General features: G+C 36.2%; 2 protein-coding genes across 2 annotated transcripts; both read left to right on the top strand.

The window, feature by feature from the left end:
- Window positions 1-1,886: 1,886 nt before the first annotated feature.
- Window positions 1,887-6,362, top strand: LOC124411702 (procathepsin L). The gene is made up of 5 exons (XM_046890984.1): window positions 1,887-2,026; window positions 3,036-3,212; window positions 3,790-4,152; window positions 5,869-6,029; window positions 6,159-6,362. The coding sequence occupies exons 1-5, from the start codon at window positions 1,889-1,891 to the stop codon at window positions 6,352-6,354; spliced, it is 1,035 nt and encodes a 344-aa protein (XP_046746940.1). The 5' UTR covers window positions 1,887-1,888; the 3' UTR covers window positions 6,355-6,362.
- An 8,657-nt stretch (window positions 6,363-15,019) lies between these two features.
- On the top strand, window positions 15,020-21,945 carry LOC124411699 (inhibin beta A chain-like). Its single transcript, XM_046890980.1, has 4 exons — window positions 15,020-15,477; window positions 17,770-18,027; window positions 20,902-21,284; window positions 21,687-21,945. Exons 1-4 carry the CDS (start codon window positions 15,078-15,080, stop codon window positions 21,852-21,854), a joined length of 1,209 nt encoding a protein of 402 aa, XP_046746936.1. The 5' UTR covers window positions 15,020-15,077; the 3' UTR covers window positions 21,855-21,945.
- The last annotated feature ends 564 nt before the right edge of the window (window positions 21,946-22,509 follow it).

Below are 22,509 nucleotides of genomic sequence, written 5' to 3'. Positions count from 1 at the left end.
AAACACGGATCGAATCAGCAGTCCAAAGATGACGGTTAAATCTCGTCCGTTTTGCTGACGACTCTTTTAAACACTCACTGTATAATCTCACATTCGCAACTGAACGTATACAGTTGCGGCATAAATTGTATACATATATATATATATATATATATATATATATATATATATATATACAGTTCAACGATTACAAACACTGGTAATTAGTTTTTGCCGTCAATGGCGAAAAAAAAAAAAAAAAACAGAAAAAAAAATTCCCTTGGTAAGAGGTTTGATTTCGAAGGATGACAATTAGAAGAAAAAAAAAAAAAAAAAAAAAAAAAAAAGAGCAAAAAAAAAACAAAGGACAAACGAACGTTCGAAAACTTTCTACCGTTGGTTTGAAAAAAGCTTTCGATTATTCGTACGTTTGATATTTATCGATGTATTGTATAATGTTTATTTCCCGAGTTAGTCAGAGTTTGTTGTTGTAGACGTTCGATGACCGGTTGCTTGTGCCCTCCTAATCTCGTTTAAGGTTAAGACCGCCTCTTATCCGCCACGGCAAAGGGGCACGCGACACAGTAGTTACCACACAGCACACGAACAAGCGACCACACGCCGCCGCGAGATGCGCGCCATTGCACCAGTAAGATTTTCAGAACTAGTTCTCTAGTCTCGCTCGGCGCTACCTCGGAGAGCTGTGTCGATGGCAGGAGGGGGAGGAGGTTGAGGCGGAGGGGGGGGGGGGGGGGGGGGCGATAGCTACCGGATAGGCGAACTCACGTCAAAGAGTGCTTGACGCCTCCTTCTCTTTTGAATGGATCCGTGGTGCCATCGGACGGAACAATTTGGAAGCTTGAGTTGCAGATTATCGCCACTTTCGCAGCACCAACGCTGAAAAGAAACCGCGCTTACGGACGAATCGACGAAACGAGTCGCTCGATGCCTGACGATCGAAAGTTGGGACAAGAGAGACGATATTTCCTTTTATTTGAGGAAATCACCACGTGGAGTGGAAAAAAGTCGTCGAATCGTCGAAATTTGCGTTCACGAGCGACGAAACGAATGTTTTATTGTGTCGGTTCAAGATTTGTTGGGTTCAAGAACTGTTTGGATGAAATAAATATTTTGTTAGGCCAACAGATCTTGATTTGATACTTACAAATAAGATGTTCATATCGACTCCCGTGAACGCGCATTTACTTGGTTTAATGACGTCTTTTTTTCGGTGAAGAACTTTTTTTTTTTTTTTTTTTATTCTTTTCACCAATGATGCGGTGAACATGAAACCAACAAGATATTTCTACTATCACTGGTGATTACTGTAGATCTCTGTATAGTGAACAAAATAAGTTGAAAAACATTAAAATCGGATCAAAAACACGAGAATTTCAGTTATCTCAAACATTCCAACTATAGTAAAGTCTTTTTACAAATTTTTCCTCCATTTTACCTTGTGTGATTCGAATTTGCACAAATTCGTTTCCGACATTCACCATCGTAGAGGGTAATTTTTTTATTTTTTTGGTTTTTTTTTTTCATCTACTCCAAGCTTTTACCGAACAAAAAATTTCAAAAAAATTTCCCATTTTGCGACATATCGAGCAAAATTACGGTTAATATTCGTCATTGTCAAGCTGGAAAAGATTTTTAATTATCGACGTAATTTTTACAGAGGGCGGTGAGGTGGGGAGGAGGGACTTTAACGAATTACCAAATGAATAAAATGCTTGACCTCCTTGGATATAAATATATTCTACAAAACGACGTGTACAGGTATTACAACAACGATTGCGGTATGTGCTGACAAAGGTAAAAAAAACCTCACCTACGAACAATAAGAGTGAAAAGTATCGGCTATATCACGATCAGTCTCTTACTTTATATTCGCAGAACATCATCATCCATGTGTATAATGAGGTTATCAAGTTGTGGATTAATTTTGATCGTATCGATTGTTTTGAGCACCGTGAAAACCGGACATGGAACCGGTCTGCCAAAAGAAGTGTCTGAAAAGCTCGACAATTATTGGCAAAAGTACAAAGTAAGTGTGATAGAAAGATAGAAAATGAAGAATAAATTTGTTTTTTTTTTTGTTTTTTTTTGTTTTTTTTGTACATTATAAATGATCCGTAATTTTAATCGATAACGCTGGATATAGTAAAGAAATAATAACTTGAGCAGATAGGCGTGGGTGGATAAATAAAAATGACAGACCAATTACTTTAACAAGCTTCTCTTTTTCTTCTCGTCTAATGAGCGGAATGTAAAAAATCTCACGCAATAAGCACTTATTCAGGGTAATCGAGGGGGGACACGAAAAGAAGATGTATGAGAAGAAAAAAACTTAGCGATAACGAAAAATTGGCACGAACGACACGTGTCGATGGGCGATGATGATGATGATTGACCGCGGAATAAGAGTAATTCTTATCGAAATACGTGGAGGGGAGAAAGAGAGTGAAATCAAAAAATATTATTACACATCTGACAGCTCTTGCATAGTTCCTTGCTTAGCCTGCGTGCCACGAGGGGGTTCAATCTGTGAAAACTGGTTGTGACCAGTAAATTCCGACGATACGTATAGCGAAATTCGTAGAAACCCCGATAGGCAAACGATTAGGAACGTAAAAATTTTATACCGCTCTATAAAATGATTCAAAATTATTCTTGTAATTTGTTTTTTTTTTTTTTTTTTTTTTTTTTTTTTAGAAAAGCCATACCATTAGATAAAATTTCTTTCATTACCTTAACCTAGAAATTTAGTTCCAAATAAAAAAAATAAAAAAAATGTTTAATTTTCTACCTACGAACAAAATGTTTATTGCGTGCATTTTTTTTCGCAACTTTTACGAATTAATAACTGTAATCATACTGAATGAACGATTGAACCGTTTTTTTTTTTTGTAATTTCAGCAATACTTAAACCGTTACAATTGTAAGGATTCCTATTTTACTAAAAAAAATGAAAGAAAAAAATTTCGTTCGTTGTATCGAATGAAATTTTTCCCGAGTGTAACGTAATTCGATTCGTTCATATTTTCACTCCACAGACGTTGTACAAAAAGAGCTATTCAACTGCCAAGGAATCCGTGCGAAGACTCGCTTGGGAAGAGAATTTGATAAAAATCTACGAACATAACCTCTTAGCAGCCGCTGGTCACCACAGTTACACCTTGCGTGACAACCACTTTGCTGACCTCAGCACACCGGAGTATATATTAAAAATGGTAAACTATAAATTTATTCCTTGAATTATCTTATAGCGAGTTCAGATTTTCATTCTCAGAGGCATTCGAGTTCGTACAATTAGAATTCAAAATTCAATTCTCATCCATTTTTACATGGGTAGTATGAAACGGTACCAAAAGATTCATCGAAGCTCGTATACTAAAAAAAAATGAGTCAGCTTTTAGATGACGTCTGAAAGTTTTGACAAAACGTTTTCATAGAATACTAAAAATGATCATCCAGCCTGTGTCCAAATGTCAAATAACAGGCGTGAAAGTAAATTCTGAAAAACAAACACGCTAATGACGCATGATATTCCCGAGTCAAAATATAGATAATGTTTTTACTCGAGTAGTAAAGCAAATAATTGCAAAAAAAAAAAAAAACAATCTTTAAAAAAGTTCAATGAATAGTAGATCAACGTCAAGCCGTACGACCAATTGACTTTTTATCGTTTGAGGAAAAGAGCTCGTTTGAACAAGCTAATCCGGATGAAGTGATCCGGTGGCGAGGTTAAAAATGATGATAGGGGGGGAAATAAAAAAAGTATTAAACACTCGCGTGTTTCGTGATTAGGTCAAGCTAGTTCATAGCAGAAGACGCCGTTTATCTGAAAACGACGAACTGGTGAGTTCGATCAGACAAAGCGGACAACAAATTCCTTCGCGTCTCGATTGGCGGGAACGAGGATTCAAAACGCCACCGGAAAACCAAGAGGACTGCGGAAGCTGCTACGCATATTCCGTTGTGACGAGCATCCAGGGTCAAATATTTAAGGAAACAGGAATGTTAATACCCCTAAGTACGCAGCAAATTATCGACTGCAGCACTTCCGTCGGGAACTTGGGTTGTTCCGGCGGTTCCCTCAGGAACACAATGAAGTACTTGGAGAGAGCCAAGGGTCTCATGCCAGATAAAGATTATCCATATACCGCACAGGTGAGTTTGGATGATCAAGGAGATCAGCCGGTCCGTAGTAAATGAATGCGGTTCGATTCTACAGAAAAGATGTTCTACGGAAGACATGTTCTACAGATTCGTTTCTTTGGAAATATTTTCCTACAGAAAGAAATTCGAGATTCGCATCAGAAATCATCCAGCGTGAATTATTCTACGGGAGAATTGTTCAACAGACGATTTTATAGACGGAATATTTTTCTACAGGAAAATTGTTCTACAGATTATTTTTTTTCGTACGGGAAAATTGCTCTGCAGAATATTTTTGTACAGGAAAATTGTTGATCTATTTCGTACATTTTGATTTAATTTAATTCAGATTCATTTGGTTTACAGTAATTTAATTTAATTATATTGTATTTATGCGTGTGTTGTTTCGAACGAGTATTGGGTTGGATGTGTGAAATTAGAAAACTATTCTGTCGAAAAATGTTCTGTGAAACAGTTCTCCTGTAGAATAATTGATACAGAATCACTTCTGATGTGAATCTGTCCAACATTTTCCCGATACAACTGATTTCTATAGAATCGATGTTCCTCCATATTAAATGTCATAAATCGAATCAAGATCAACTTTGAGGAATACCATAAATCAGAAAAAGGAAGAGAAAGAGAGAGAAAGACAGAGTTGGACCCTTGATTGAAATGTAATTTTTCTAATTGGTAAAAATATGCGTTCGAAAAGTTCGAGCAGAAGGTCATATTCAAGTTATTGTCGACTAAAATTTAAAAAAAGAAAAGATGTCGGAGCGTATCCCGAAAATTTACAATCAGTGATCACGCCCTTGAAGCCTGCTTGACTTTCGATATCTAAACGACGACGACGACGATGACGATTTCCTTCGTATTATAATGTTTTCATAAAGCTTTTTGTAAACATTCACGAGTGTAGTTAGTCACAGGCTATCAGTATCAACAGCTCGCGTATAATCTAGCGCACAATTAAATGTTAAACTGCGGGTTATCTTGTGCTGAGAGGAACCCTGTAACTTCGGTAAAAGATAGAAGAAGTAGAAAAACCCGAACGACACGGTGGCCAAACTTCAATCGTTCATAATCACTCGTAGAAAATTACGCAACGCGAGGTTCACATGACACGCATGACATCTATGATTAGGAACGAGGACGCGGTGAAAAAACGTCTAAATTTGCACGCTTAGTCTAGGATAACGTTCGAAGTACACTGTACCAACAATTCCACAAGCCTTAAGCGTGCCACTGAATCTATAAAAAAAACGTCACTAGTTATAGGATTGTGGAAAAATGCTTAAATGACTTGTTAAATTCCATTAAAGCAGTTTTTACCGACCGAGTCCCTGCAACACCGAACACAAATATGTACGGAAAAAAAAGAACAACGTTCGTCTTAATTAACGCGTCAGATGATACCAGAAAATGTCTTGAATTACGACTAATTGCATTAAAATATTTTTTCCGGCGTTATTCTCGTTTGAAACAGAAAAACTTTTGAATATTTATGTTCCGTATTGCTTGTACAGAATTTATCAGCGATATTTTATTGGGAACGATACGCGTAATGATAATAAGCATTGACGCGATGATCCTCCAATCAAGTGAAATTTTACTCCGTCGGTAACAAGTGGCGTTATGCTCGGTCGGTAACAAGTGCCGTTTTACTCGGCCGGTAACAACTGACTATAGAGTCCCCTTAATAACTGATCTAATGACAAATTACAGCAGGGGCATTGCAAATTCATAAGAAACAACAGCGTGGTGAACATCACAGCCTGGGCGATACTTCCGGCTCGTGATGAGCACGCGATGGAATACGCGGTGGCAACTATCGGACCGATTGCAGTCTCCATTAACGCGAGTCCGAAAACCTTTCAGCTTTACCAGTAAGTGAGGAGTCTCTAGGTTTTTTTTTTTTTTGTTTTTTTTTTTTTTTTTTCCTAAGCCCCCCAACAATGACGGCTGAAATTTTACTCATATTCTTTTGTTTTTCTGCCCTCCCAATGAATCAATAGTCAAGGAGTTTACGACGACGAGGGTTGCAGTTCGGACCTGGTGAACCACGCGATGCTATTAGTCGGCTACACGCCCACTTATTGGATATTGAAAAACTGGTGGGGCGATAGTTGGGGCGAAAATGGATACATGAGACTGGTTAGGCATAAAAACCGTTGCGGAATAGCAAACTACGCTGCCTACGCCAAAGTATGATCAATGGTGAAAAAAAATTTTCCTTCATCGAGTACCGAGAAATTCGCATCAGATTTCGTTCGTTTGTTTGTTTGATTATTTTTTTTTTTTTACATATATATATATATATACCAATCAATTTTTTATACAATTTGCAAGCTAGCCCGCACTCTCCGATAGATTTTAATTGTAAGTAAAAATTAACTATACAGCGCATTTCCGAAACTGTTATATTATATATATATATATGTGTGTGTGAGTGTGTGTATAATGTCTACAAATGTATTGAAAACAAATACATATATCCTCATTACTGTTATACATATATAGTTGTCGTACAATGTACAACCCGCATATATATATATATATATATATATATATATATATATATACATATATCTAGACGCTTCGGTTTATAATTACTTGTTTACAAGTTTGTTATTCATCATTTAATTTATAATTACGTTAAGCGCACTTCCGGATGCACTATGCGAAACGCATTTGAAGAATCGTCGTACGTATAATGTATCTAAAATAAACATATACAATGTGTAACAGAAACGGGTGTTGGTTTGCAATCGAGTTCCGTACTACATTAATTGATATCAAGACATCGGGGTCAACTCGACTCTTATCGCACGAAGTTCACGTCATCTCTCGAATTCCGATGACAGGACATTAAATTGCCACGCTTCTAGTGTGTGAGGGAACTTGAATCCGATCGTTGAAATCGAGAGTAAAACGTCGCTGCTTCGCTTTTTCTTAGAGAAAGATGAACAGGAAAAAAAAAAAAAAAAAAACACACAAACAAGCCAGTTTTAACCGAAATGCTCGTCATTTTTTGGCGCGAGGAACGATCGCACAGTACCGTTACAGAACCGGAAGTGGGATTAGCTGGAAAAGCTCTGGCTTGCACACCTTCACGGTAAAAACCGTACCTTGTACTAATTTCATGAGAATCGGTTCGGCAGTCACCCAGAAGCCCTCGGGTACCAATTTTGATAAAGATCCAAATGTTTGTAGATATTGAATCCGGCGAATTTAAATTTTGCAAATCTGACTTTAGATTCGTGATCAGTGACCCAAAAAACCTGTCGGTTGTAATTTTCATTGAAATCCATTCGTTTTTTTTTTTTTTTTTTTTTTTTTTTGGAATCTTGTTATCTAATTAATCCAAAAAGCAGTGACCAGATCAAAGCCAAGATTTAATCAGTTCCAATATTGGCAAAGCCGCATTGATGATTGAGACCAAAATCATTGAAATCCGGTACCTCGTCATCGAGATATGGTCGGACAAAAAAATGAAAAAATTATCGGAGGTGATTTGGTAGATCTCGAAAGGTCGATATCTAGTAAAAACTCAACTGTTCGTTTACGGTGTGATTAAAATAACTTTCTATTTCGTCCAAAGACAGAAGAACGGGGAATTAAAAAAGAGTGTCGTTTCTGTGATGTTCGGAATTTGAGGTTATGTTTTTCTATTCAAATACCCAACGTTAGAAAACGAAATTCCCCAGCTATAATTGAGAACCGAGTTATTACAATTGACGGTGATGTTTATACACGATCGTTGAAGCCTCTTGCCACATCTTAAGTGTGTTTTTGACATTGAACGAAACGCCGATAATCACGTTTACTGAAATTGGAAAAATTCTTAAAAATGAACAACAACTCAGTGTCCTCGAATGATCGCCGTGCCCTTCGAACGACCAAATAAGATAGAAAAAAAAGATAACGTGCCGAATAGATAAGTGCAAGGTAAATGCAACAGCAGTCGCAAAAATGGCGATTATGCAATTTACTGAATTAATTCAATACTTCTATTTATTTATTCCTCTTATTTTATTTTATTTTTTTCGGATATGTACCGTAAGTTTTATCTCTCGTTATACGGTCAAAGGTCATTGTAGTAAAATATGTATAAAAAAAAAAAAAAAAACAAAAGCGGAACATCGATATACATACATGAGCACGTGTGTAAAGAAGTAACAATTTTCAATTTTTAGATTATACCGTGACTCGAAAACTCGGATAGATAAGATATTTTCCCAGTTGTAAAATAAATTTTTATTTTTCGATATATCAAGGCAAAAGCAATCAGTTTGAATATTTTCTAATTAGTCTGAAGTACAGTTTACCGAACAGTTCAAGGCACTCTCTGATCATAATTAATCTGAAAGTTACGGAGGACCTTGTTGTTGTTGCTTTTACGACTTTCAGATGTTCTCAATGAGTCAAATTTCAAGTACATACAAAACCGTTTTCGCACGTTAATCATTTAATTTCAGAGGCTCGTCTGATTTTTGTGAGAAAAATAAAGGTTACCTCGGTAATATACGCAAGTTGCAATCAACACTAGCCTATATATGTGGAATGAGATTGTACCGGTTCAAGTTTAGAGTAATCGAGTAATTAAAAACAAAAGACGTATACAAAGTCATTAGTAATATCATTCTTATATTTTCATTAAGAAAAGTTCAGGTTATACTATTGATAATCGTAATAAAGACGAGACAATAATAGCGTACAAGGAAAAATTGCAAATGAAAAACAAAGCCAATGTCAAATCGTCGATTTCTTATCATTACTTTGTAATTATTCCTTGATACTTGAATTATATTCTTCGACACTTTAAATCCGTTTTTTTTTAAGTATAATCTTTCGGGGAATCATGGAGAAATAAATTTGTTATAAGACACGATGATTCGTCTATCAAAATTCTCGAAGATATGGCGCCACGTACGAATGTCGTTGCGTCACAAGTGCTTCAACCAATGATAAGAATTTCCGAAAATGGGCGGTAAGTTTGAAAAATTGTTTATTCCCGAGTCGAGCATAAAGTTAACTTTTTTGCACATTTTTTCCGCGATTCTCATTTTTCCCGCATTTCAGCGTATTCGTAAAATGGAATAAATATTAAAATAAAAAATAAATAAATAAATAAAAAAAAAAAATATTCAACCAAGGAATAAAAATGCTTCGTATTATTCACATTATATAACGTGTGAGATTTGAAAATAAAACGATTCAACAATTTAATCGGCACGCACGTAAAGATAACATCGATGATCATCTATTCCTAATGGAACGATATTTGAATCGGGAATTATGGTAAGAGTAATAAACGAGGACGTCAAGGCGCGAAGTCAATTTCCGGTCAAGGTTACGTGGTGGTGGTGTGATATTATTTAGGAAGCATGAGTATCACGTATGGCTAAACACCCTACTAAACTTTGCTTCATCTCGTCAACAATCATCCGTAAGTTGAAATACACTGTACAAATCCATAAACATATATATATATATATATATATATATATATATATATAATTATACACACACACACACGCACGCACGGCACGCGTGGCTAACAACTTTCATGTTATAGATAATATATATGGACAATATTTCGTGTCAATCGTATTAATAAAAGCTTATACATATATTCAAACGATGTGCTATAATGCTCGTCAGCCCTCGACACGCGAGAAAATTGCGTGTGTATGTGTGCTCGGGTTTTTTCTTTCGGAATAATTTTTTGTCAGTTTCTTGTTCACGCGGCATAGAATATGAATTTGATAAAACGTAACGATTCTGCGGCCCGCTTTTACGATTCTAAATACTATATATATATATATATATATATTCTGTTTGTCATTAATTACAATAATTGTACTGCTAAGTGAGGAAGAGAAAAATGGATAAGTTGAAGTAAAATCTTGAAGATGAAAAGAAAAAGAAGAAAAGAAAAAAACAAAAAACAAAAAAAAGCTCAATCAAATGAAATGCAACTTTAATACGCGTCAAACGAAGCTACTCAATTTTTGCAAAATTTTATTCAAATAATGAAACGTTAAAAGTATTTATCGTTTATAATTTCTTTTAACTTGTACGTAAAATCACCGTCTAGAATTGAACAAAAATCTGTATCAACTCAATGGCAGAAGCGTTTATGATCTCTGCACGATTTCATAGAATTCTAGGGAATGTTGTGAGATAAAAAAAAAAAAAAAAATCTTGTTTTGTTTTTTTTGTTTTTTTAGACTAAAAGCTTATCGGTTTTTCCAATAGATTTACTATTCGTCTATCAATATTCTCTTACCTCAGACGACGGAGAGTATGAAATAGAGAGCAGCAAATCCGACGTCATACATTTCGAATCAGTCTCGAAAGTTGTTTTTTTTTTTTTTTTTTTTCAGACTTCAGCATGTTACAAAAATATTTCTGTTTACCAAAATTTCAGCCAAAGTATTATTATAAATGCTAAAATGTGTACACAGATCGTGAGGAAAAAATCAAAGGAATAGTAAAAAAAAAAAAAAAAAGAAAGAAAAAAAAAGCAAACAAACAAAAAACATAATAATAACAAGAATAACAGTAACAAATTGTTTAGAATAATGATAAACGAGAGGGGAGATAGCGTTTGTATACTAGCAATTAGATTGAATCTGATGTAATAACGGAGAGTAATCGAGCTTAATTGTCCGAGACGCACGCAATGATAAGACGATATAGTAACAAAATCGCGAGAACTATACAGCTCGATAATAGTTTACGCGCGTTTTATTATGTCACCTCGATAGATCAATCGGTTTCTTTTTTTCATTTTTGATTTCTTTGTAATTTCGTTTACATTAAAGTAATTGTTATTGCTTTTTTTTTTTGAAATTGAAAATTTCTATCATCCCCACAATTTATAGTGAATTCTGCATAGTCAGTCGATAATTAACGTGTAAGTAAATAAATAAATAAATAAATAAATACAATGAAAGATAGAAAAAATAGTGATTTATCGCACAGATCTCGAGGTTTTATATTGGTATAACGAAAAAGAGAAAGGAAAAAAAGAAATATTATTTATTTCAAAGTTAGATTAGCAGTATTTCTCTCAATTCATTAAAGAACCTATAAATTCGAAAATCCTTGATTTTACCGCCAATGAAACGCTGCCAGCGAACGATAACGATTTGGGGAAAAAAGATGACGCAATGTTGTATAGATTTAATTGGTGCACCCACACGCTCCGATAAATTCTTATCAAAATGTTACAATGTAATCGCGCAAATGTGGTGAATCCGCGAAATTTTCAGCAATAAGAACTGACCGTCTAATAACATACACAATATGGTTTCACATTGCGGAAAGACTGAGCTCGATATTTCACAAGACCAGCGAATGAAAAAAAAATTCTGACGATTCCATTTTTCAGTTCCCATATATTATACACGAACTTGACATTTCTCAATTTTGAATTCTCCATAGATATTTCAGATCGTGTGTCCGCATTTTGGAATTCTATAAAATCGAATTATAAGAATTTTTGCAAATTCGCTATTGCGACTCTCAAATTTTCCAATCTTCATACTAAATTTTTCATCCCTATTACTTATCGGGTTATTTTTGATACGGTGATCCGTTGGAGAATATATCGGGTCGAGTGAGTCTGTATAATAAGTAATATAAAGATAGGGAGTCAAATTTCCTCGCGAGAATCGTGCGACACCTAGCGGTGAATTTTGAACTATCAGCCATTTCCGCAGTGATTCAAGTCTATTGCAGCATGTCCTAGGCTACTAACGATCGTCTAAAAAGTTTAGAAATCATTGTTGCAAATTATAATGGAATATAATTAGCGACATGGTTCTCTAAGAAAATTATCATGACCAGAAATCGATCCATGATCCAGAAATCTTTCGCTACAGCTGCTGATACAGATTTCACCTTTTTTTTTTATTTTTTGTTCCGAACGGTGAATAGGAAAATAGTCGCAATAAACGAACGGCTGATGCAACTAAAACTCGATTTGCAAATACATGTAACGAATGTAACGCGTCGTTCACGTTGTATTAATCAAGTGTTTTGACCATTATTTTTCGTCTTGCAATTGCAAGTATAAAACAATATGTCTGAGAAATCTGTGTGTAGGTATATGTGTAGTTAGGTCCGTTTATTCACGCCTGTTCTACATAAGGTTATAACAGCGGACGATGAACGTTGGTTAAATTTACAATTAGAACAAGTAGCCACCACAGCCAGTCGCAATTGCATTTATTACCAATCATCTGTCTCATTGAATAAAAGCGTCTAAAGCCGTCTGTGCCCTCGTCGAGTACGAGTGCTGCAACACTCGAATGCGGCACGTCTGCACGGTTTATAAAACCGATTAGCGCTGCCTTTCGCTCTGAACATGAACAGTGCAAGGCTCAATTATAGGAGGAGAAAAAGTTAAAACGAAATTTAAGTGGGTTGGTCGCAACGGGTTCTTCAATAGGAAAAAAAGGTACACCAGGATTACAATATTTCGTGATTACTCACATATTGCAGAAAGATTACGAGAAATTACTTGACAAATAAATGTTTCATTGATTAAATGATTTCTCAAAATTAGAAAGAGATTTCTGTGATCTTCAATCATTTCTCATGACAAATCGTTTTAAATAATAAATTTGATTTCTGAATTTTTTCTTTCTAAATCCCAGTATTCACCGCGTTTATATTTTTAAATAGTACTAAATGTACGACTATCTCGTAATAAAATTGATGAATAGTTTCGATTTTTGGTCAACGAACCTCCGTAATATAAACGAGAACATATGAAATTCTTTTCGTGCAATACAATAAAAAATCAAATTTCGACAAGGTATAGAAAAGTTAAAGAGCGAACGAAGCTCAGAAGGAGATGCAGAAGGATGAGGAGGTTAATGCAAGACATAAAACTTGCACGTTGATTCTTAAATTGATCCTCTTACTGACCGCGCGGTCATTTTCCAATCAACATACTACTTTCATCCTGCATTTCATCAGTTTAATCAAACGTTCGCCACTGCGATGATGAACGTGATTATAATTTGAAAGTGCAGAAAAATCAATCTAAAATTCTCTTGGGAAACTTGCGAGGACAAAATGTTATCGAATTGATTTTAATTTTCCTTTGGTCAACCGTGTCGGAAAAATAAAAACAAATTTAAGATAAAGAAAAAAAAACAAAAAAAAAAAAAAACGTACAAACACTGGCAATAAATTTTCTCACGCTAATATCAAGCAATTATTTGGATGAATTTTTTACGCGTAAAATTTACTACAAACATTGCCAACCAAAAAGTGATCAAAATAATTTCACTGTTTCAATATTTTCCTCAAGCCACAAATTTTATAATCCTATATTGAAAATTTTTAATCAAACCAAACAGATGCTTGTCAAGGAAAAAATAAATTATTAGAATTACTCCACTTGTCCTAGTATTTATTCGACTTGAGTATAATAAATAATACATTTCATTCGATTCAAATTAGACTTATTTGAATCATATGAATTTTCAATGCATTCAATCGAATATTCACTTTCGAAGACAAAAATAACCACACAGTAGGTCACTGTCCGAATAATTGGCATCTTTTATTCTCACTTGGTCTTTTTCTTTCTGTCTGTCGTTTGTTTTTTGTTTTTTTGTTGTTTTTTTTTTCTCTCGTCAATTTATCGCACCAAGAAAACGAACAAATCGTTGATAAGAATTGTGAAAAATTGCAAAATCTTTGCGGAAGGATTATACTTTTGAATAAGAGATGATGATAAAAAAAAAAAAAATTTTAAAACCAGAAATCGCGAAAGACCCCCACCCCCCCCCCCCTCCCAAATAATTTTCGCAATTTGAAAAAAATAAATAAATAAACCAAACCTGACCAAAGATATTGGTAACCGGGGGGGGGGGGGGGGGGGGGGGGGCAGTACCTGCGAATAAGGAGAGTAAAAAAAGAAGAATTAAAAATAAAGAATAAAAAAAAAAAAAGAGAGAATACACAGCAAAGTGCTTTAATTCTGAAAACTTGGTGGATCGAATTATCGGAGGAGCAGTGAAGTGACCGGGAATTGGGGATCAAGGATCGAGGATCTGATTGGTGTCAATGGATCAGATCTTGGACTGGGATGTAGCAAATGGAAAGCAACATGTTTGGAGCACGTGCTCCGGGAGCTGATAGCGTCGTACTCGTTAACCAATCCGGACTAACTTTGTTCCCGGGGCAAAGGGCGTCTTTCAACGCATTCGTTACATCTTGCATTATATACATAGATCATGAGCTTCGGTTTCAATCCTCAGTATAGTTTCGAGTTACATGCGAAAGAGAACGGTTCTAAAGAGCCGCGGAAAGCTTCGCAAGTATCGGCCGAGCGCTCGTACTACTACGTACTATATAAATAAATAAATACATATACGATAATAAATACATAAATAAATAAATTAATAAATAAAGGACTAGATACGGTACAAAAAAAAAAAAAAAAAAAAAAAATCATCGATGATAACTAAATTCTACTTAAACGTTAATAAAAATCTCGTTTGTACTACCGTCAAACTTGACTCGTATTACGGAAGTAATTCAATCACAGTTAAAATAATACATATAACGTAGAATGTATATTGTGCACAACAGCTGCTGTTAGAAGAAAAATAGAAAAGAAAAAAAAAAAAACACAAAAACAACACAAGTTTCTTCGTATGCTAATCGACTTGCGGTATAAGACAGTGAGTTTTTTTTTTTTTTTTTTTTGCCCCTTAACCCAAATAGATAAATCATCTCTTCTATTTTATAATATTATTCTACCGCGGCGATTTGAATCAGTGATAAATTTTACCCGAAATTAATCGGGGGGGGGGAGGGGGGGGGGACAAAAGTTGCCGTAAGAAAGAAGAAAGAAAGGAGAGTAAAAGTAAAGAGGAAACGAAAGGGGAATACTTGGGTGAAAAATGCGGTTGTTTTTGCTAACCGGTCTACTGATCCTGACGAGACTGGAAAGTAGCCTTTCGGAGCCTTCGAACCCGCTTAAGATGGTCTGGTCAGCCCTTTACCCTGACTCATCGAGCGACGATAGCGAGCTACCGGAATGCACAGGCTGTGCCCAGAACCGGATATCGTCGAGCGACCCAATACTCACGGAATTCCGTGTCGAGTACGTCAAGCAACAGATACTTAAGAAGCTGAGACTGTCAAAACCGCCCGAAGTATCGATGTCGCTTTCCACTTTACCGAAGCCCTTGATTAACGGAAACGTCCTTGAACTGAGACCCGGGATGCCTTCGGGACCGGAAAAACAAGTGGAAAGTTTCTACGGAAAAACTGACCAGCTAGTTGTCTTTCCGAAAGAAGGTACGTCTGCATATCATCGAAATTTGCAATTTCAAATGATCTTTGTTACTTCGTATAACCCCAAAAACCCCCGAGTAACAAGTTTTGATCAGAATAATCGAGTTTTGATAGTTGTTTCTAATTTACATCTGCCATATTGGATCCGCCATCTTGGATTTAGGAAATATCAAATTTTGACTTGAGATTCGTGATCAGCGGCCCCAAAAACCCCCGAATAACAGGTTTCGGTCAAAATCATCGGGTTTTTACAGTTTTTTCGATTTTATAACCACCATATTGGATCCGCCATCTTGGATTTAGGAAATATCAAATTTTGACTTCAGATTCGTGATCAGCGATCGCAGAAACCCCCGAGTAACAAGTTTCGGTCAAAATCATCGAATTTTTATAGTTTTTTTTTTCGATTTTATAACCACCATATTGGATCCGCCATCTTGGATTTAGAAAATATCAAATTTTCACACCAGATTCGTGATCAGCGATCGCAAAAACCCCCGGGTAAGAAAATTCAGGTGAAAAATGTGTTACTCAAAGGACCAAAAACACCATTCATACATCGCTTTGCGATAAAATTGAAAATATAAAATAAACCCGTAACCATCATAGTTAATTCTTATTTTAAGAACCCAAAATATTCCCAAAGAATATCAGAAATGTGTTACATACTTGTATAGATTGTTTCTGATACGATGATCTGTTGGATAATATATCGGGTCGAGTGAGTCTCTATAATAAGTGAAGAGAGGGAGTCAAATTTCCTCGCGAGAATCGTGCGACACCTAGCGGTGAATTTTGAACTATCGGCCATTTCCGCAGTGATTCAAGTCTATTGCAGCATGTCCTAGGCTACTAACAATCGTCTAAAAATTTAGAAATCATTGTTGCAAATTATAATGGAATATAATTAGCGACATGGTTCTCTAAGAAAATTATCATGACCAGAAATCGATCCATGATCCAGAAATCTTTCGCTACAGCTACTGATACAGATTTCACCTTTTTTTTCATTTTTTGTTCTAAACGGTGGATAGGAAAATAGTCGCAATAAACGAACGGCTGATGCAACTAAAATTCGATTTGCAAATACATGTAACGAATATAACGCGTGGCCCACGTTGTATTAATCAAGTGTTTTAACCATTATTTCTCTCTCTCTCTCTTGAACTGTAAGCGTAGTTTGCAAAAATAATCAACACTGAGCCGTAAAAGTACACGAGTTTGAAACATGAACATGCGCAATAAAGCTTGAAAAAAATAAATAAATAAATAAAATAAAATAAGTTTGAAATAAAAGAATAAAAATAAATCAAAAAAAAAAAAAACACCAGAACCTAATCAACGTAGTAGTGGGTGTATTCAACGCAAACGTAGAATTTAACCGACTGTAATTTCTTTCTACGTCGTTGTGTATTATAAGTCATTTCGAAGCCTCGTGGTCAATGCTCGATAACAAACACGCGTCTGTGAACAGAGCGGCGAATTAATTGAAGAAAAAGGCGACATTTCGGATTGTTAAATTTAATTGGCACGATTGACATATTGATTATGCGTACATTAATATGGATGTGCAGTTTGTATATATCGTTGTAGACATGGTATGTATGATGCATATACCGATTAATTTAATTATGCGAATTAACATTGCGTGGTTATAAAATGGTTTTAGACATTGAAATTATTGAATTCGAAGTAAAATTATGCCTCGACTAATTAGCTAATAAGATACAGATTACAGTTTTGGAAAACAAAAAACTAAATACACAATCTCAAGTAGGTATGCGTAATTGACGCGTCAATTATGCAATTGTTAAATTTTCATCAGGGCATGCTGGGATGAATCGAATTTAACGTACACCGCATTGCCGTTTTTTCGTCGCTTAATCTTCGATTACAAAAGAATGAAGAATTAAAAAAGAGAATGGCCCAGAAAGGATTTCATATCATCGCGATAAATGGCTAAAAATATATTATTTTATATCATTGAGAAAGCATTGAAATGGACTGTGTTTAAAAAAAATTCTTCGACGTTTCGTGTTTTTAAAGGAAAGCTGTAATTATTCCATAAAATTGCATTACCTTAAGCGTATCTGTTATACATTAGATGAGAAATAAACATATTCAACAATCAACAATTCAACAATTATTGAGGAGATAAAACGATGCCGAAACGTATATTTTTCACGAATGCATGCGTGTATTAATTGTATGCAATATAACAATTACAAAGAAAAGAAAGGAAGAGACGCGAACTACGAGAGAAAGGATGAACTGAAAAAATTCTTATTGTTTCAGACGCGGAGAATGCTGAGAATTGTGAATTCGACACGAACCACTTGTCGGGCATATACGTGGCCGATTGTTTTAAATTTTATTTACCAAACGAAATGCAATTCGTCGGCGTGACATCGGCGGAACTATGGTTTTACAAGGAAGCTGACAAAAACGATATAGTCAATCAAACCTTCGTTATATCCGAACTGGATCACTGGGATCAAAGACGCAGTTTTCAGAAGAACAGCATAATGGCGATATTCGAAACGTCGGTCGAAGGTGAGTAATATTATTTTACTAATTTAACTCCAACAATTTATTTGCAAAACCTCGGTGAATTTTAAAGACAAATGTGTACAAAAACGGTCCTTAATCCGGTGATGATGAAAGCCATGGAGGATCAAAAAAAGCGAAACTGATTTTCAATGTCGCTGTACGTCCAACATTAAATTTATAATGTTACAAGGACGATTCACGATAGCATCGACGAAGATTCCAAAAGAACGGAGTTGAAAGATTCTCGATTCGACCGCTACGTTTGAAGGTCTGTGACACGAACTCGTTGGAACTAGTGTGAAAGCTAAACGACACAACGAATACTTTACTACATGTGCGACAATGAATTGTAATATACTTAATGATTCATCCATGGAACAGAGTCCGTGTCAAACGACGATATGAATACGCATGAACGTGTAGAGGTATTCGAAGAACGGAGAAACCTACAGTTGAAGCAAAGCAGACGACGTTGAAGTCAGTAAGGTTGTCGTCAGGAAACATTGTGAAAAAATCGTCATTTTCTTATGCTTGCACGCTTTTTAAGGTACTAAGATTTCGAAATATGAGTGTGTATCGTTTTATTACGGTCTACCGAGTTCCAAAAAGTTTCGAAACCGCGAAATAACGGTTTCTCATCAGCATCATGAATCCTAACCTCAACATGGTCGAGGCGGAAAGCTCTCACCGCGCTGTCGTTGTCTCTGGACTTATTTGAGTTGAATCTAAATCAAAGCCACGATGTTTCTCCTTCGTACAGTTTTCAATATCGCTGCTGCATAGGCTTGAGTTTATCGCGTGTTATAATATCGCTCATTGCACGGTAATAAAACGCGGGAATTATGATAAAAACAAACACAGGTTTAGCGCGTCGTTCAAAGCTCGTTTCCATCACTCTCTCTTTCTCTCTCTTTCTCTCCCCCCTCGGACAGATAAACTAATAATCAACAAACAATATCCATGCGATCCGACGAACTTTCCTCGATTTCAACACCCCCACCTCATCCCGCCATTTTAGCGACACAAAAAGCTTTCAACCTTTGGTGAACATTTACAGGATAAGCGTGAATCACGGGATATGTTGTGGTTCCGAAATGGTTTTACGTACATTAGCGCTTCCGTATAAAAGCCGGACCTTTTGTTCGCCGTTTCATGTTCGCTTATGTATATAGTCCACACCATTCGTCCCGGAATTACCGACGGGATGTCGGTATTAAAACCTTTTCCGAATCGGTATGCTCTTTTTTTCAATTCCCCTTTATTCGTTCGTTTTCAACAACAGTCGTAGCTCTTCTGTAACGTTTGTAACAGAGGTACGACGCGAAAGTAACATTCGAACGACGTTGTTCGAGAGTTTCAAATTCTGTTCCATTGGTAATACGAACGTACACACGTATACACGGATATTTTATACATACAAATGGGTATAATCAACTGATGATAAAGAGGAGGTCGATTATTCTTCTTGTTTTACATACGATATATATATATATATATATATATATATATACATATATGTATATATGTGTAATATACATACTATACAATAACGCATCGTGAATTGTAAGACCAGAAAAACAATTCTTGTCACGGTGTCCACAACAGCACAAGTGTCATTGAAAAAGATTGTTACCTCTATATCAGAGGTCTCGCGGCCTGTATGGTACAAAGTTTATAACAATAAATATTGCTCGTAATTTACAATCTCGTTTCGAAGTCGATCCCTAAAAATCTTTCACTTCTCAAGCCTTTCTCTCTCTCTCTCTCTCTCTCTCTCTCTCTCTCTCTCTCTCTCTCTCTCTCTCTCACACGATCAGCGTTCAAACTCTTATGCATTATAAGTAGGTACACAGATTCGATGAACGCAATGATCGACGCAAAGAGATGCTCATAGAGACGAGATAAAAACTTGAATATAATCATCGAACAATAATCTTGTCAAATTTCACCAACCAACACACCAAAATTACATTTCCTTAGCCATGGGACAAGTTCAGTAAAACCTGATCAATACTCATTCCAAGGTTTCCTGGTCACCCTGCGGTGGTTAGGTCCTGGTGCCAAAAGTTATCCACAAGCAGCTACGTCCGAGTCGAACTTAAGCAATTGCTGTCCCATCCGGTGAGGGTAAAAGCTTGGATATTCATAGTCGTTGGCGATGCGTGCCGAATGGCTCTGTGTGTACGAGGTCAAAAGGCTTCAGGGTGTGGGCTGTTAGAGCAATCCTCAAAGGCCTGGGACTGAACAAGTTCCACAAGCATCAGGGGACCTTCCTGGAAATCTTACTAACAAGGAAGGTATCCCAAATCGATCTCTCCGATTTCGCTTCTTTTGTAATATGTATTTTTTTTTTTATCATCTGTCAATAAACACTTTAAGGAGGTGAAACCAACCTCCAAAGTAAGGTGTGTCAAGAGGTGATTTGGCTGTTCTTTTATTTTATTTTATTTTTTTTTAAATGAGATAATTACATTTTTCACTTCTCGTTATGAGAAAACTCTTCCGGTTGTATTGGTTAAAAAAGCTTTGTTGAAGTTGCCGAATCGCGCCTTGACACGCCTTGCTTCGGAGGGTGGTTTTGCCCCCTTAAAGTGTTCAATGGCGGACAAAAAGAAAATACATGTCAGTTAGTTTTAGTCTACTATAACGTATTAAAAAAGAAACAAAATCGGAGATATCAACCTGGGATCCCTACCTTGTAAGAGTAAATCGTTCAACGATTGATTCTGTTTCAGAGGGTTGGGTAAAGTGGTCAATAAATGTCACTGAACAAGTTCCACGATGATTACAAAACCTTCCTAAAAATCTTGCTAATAATAATAATAATAATAATCATAATAATAAGAGCAAATGGTTGAACGACTGATTTTGTTTCAGAGGGTTGGGTGAAGACTGACGTCGGTTATGCGGTGAAGAAATGGGTCGAAGAACAGAGTCTGAACCACAGTTTGCAGATAGCCTGCAGTACCTGTTCAACCGATCGCGATACGCCCTTAGTCTCGATCGAGCAAACACTCAAGCCATTCCTGGTGATTCACACGTCCCCGTTGCCGCAGAAAAATCGACCTAAAAGGAACTCGAACTGCTCGCCGGAGATGAAGGAGTGCTGCAGAGACGAGCTCTACATCAGCTTTGATGAAATCGGATGGAGCGACTGGATCCTTCATCCACCTGGATACCACGCTTACTTTTGCCGTGGTTCTTGCTCCTCCGTTGCATCCTTGACCGTCAATGGATCACCGCACAGCAACGTCATTAGAGTGAGTGATCGATGAATAAACGCCTTTTTCGCTTGGTTGACGATGAAATCGTCGTGTTCGAATAGTCTTTATCGATCTTTGCAAGTCCTTGCAAGTCCAACTTGCGAATACGAAAACGTATTTTTCTAAAAACTGAATGCGCGATAATTTCGTAATGAAAATGAGCAAAAAAAAAAAAAGTACTCCTTTCTATAAAGGTATTTCTGAATCAGAAAGAAAAAAAAACTTGACGTATAATAACCGCGTCACGAAAACGCCAAGTAGGCTCCGGTTTTCATACTTAGCACGTGGTCCCAGCTTCCGAGGGAATACCTCGAAATATGCAAAACCACTTTCACCGATAAAATCGCAAGAATACGATGTTTTAATTCATATTTCATTTCTTTCATCTTCCCTTCGCAGAAGTACCTCACGAAACATGGAAACGGACTTCGTAAGGGGAACGAGATCGCGCCTTGCTGTTCGCCAACCCAGTTGTCACCGATACAACTCTTCTTCGTAGATTCAAATAACACGCTGGCGCGAAAAACACTGCCGAATATGGTCGTCGAGGCCTGCGGGTGCATGTAGACGATCCGCACGCCATCTATCTAGTCCGAAATTCTGCAGGATAACATTCGAATAACCCTTCATTGATAAAATGCCGGGAGGCGGTAGTCTACGTAAAACTAAATACGAGTAAGTTTTCTTTACAATAAGACACGCGAGCATTGAGCACCGTAACTATGAACAGCGAAGCCTCAGTTATAGAAGGTTTTTCGAAAGCCCGTCAAAATTTAATTGGATCTATTCCTTTTTTTTTTTTTTTTTTTTTTTACGAAATAACATAGTTTTTAGTTCATAAAGAATTATATTCTTTTTATCACCTATAAAAATGTTTGCCCGAAAATAATTTTTCTTTACCATATTTACCACGGAACATTATGGGACGTAAATCGAAAAAATGCCATAATTAAAAAAAGGCCTTTATATGGAAATAAATGAGACTAACGTTTAAACTGAAATACGTAAATATTCGAAACCTCCGTGATTGGAAAGTAAAAAATGTACAACTTCCGTCAATTTTGTCACATTATTATTGACCTCTGGCAAAATCGACTAATATTATTAATTACAGCATTTTAACAAAGCGCGTGCCCGGTCAAGGTAATAATTCAGTGACAGAAGGTAAAGAATCTTCCTGTAAACGACTTGACGAACTTGCCGGAACGTGTTTGGGTGAGGA

This window comes from Diprion similis, chromosome 10 (assembly GCF_021155765.1).
Source record: "Diprion similis isolate iyDipSimi1 chromosome 10, iyDipSimi1.1, whole genome shotgun sequence".
NCBI lineage: Eukaryota > Metazoa > Arthropoda > Insecta > Hymenoptera > Diprionidae > Diprion > Diprion similis.
This window is presented reverse-complemented; position numbering and strand designations above follow the sequence as displayed.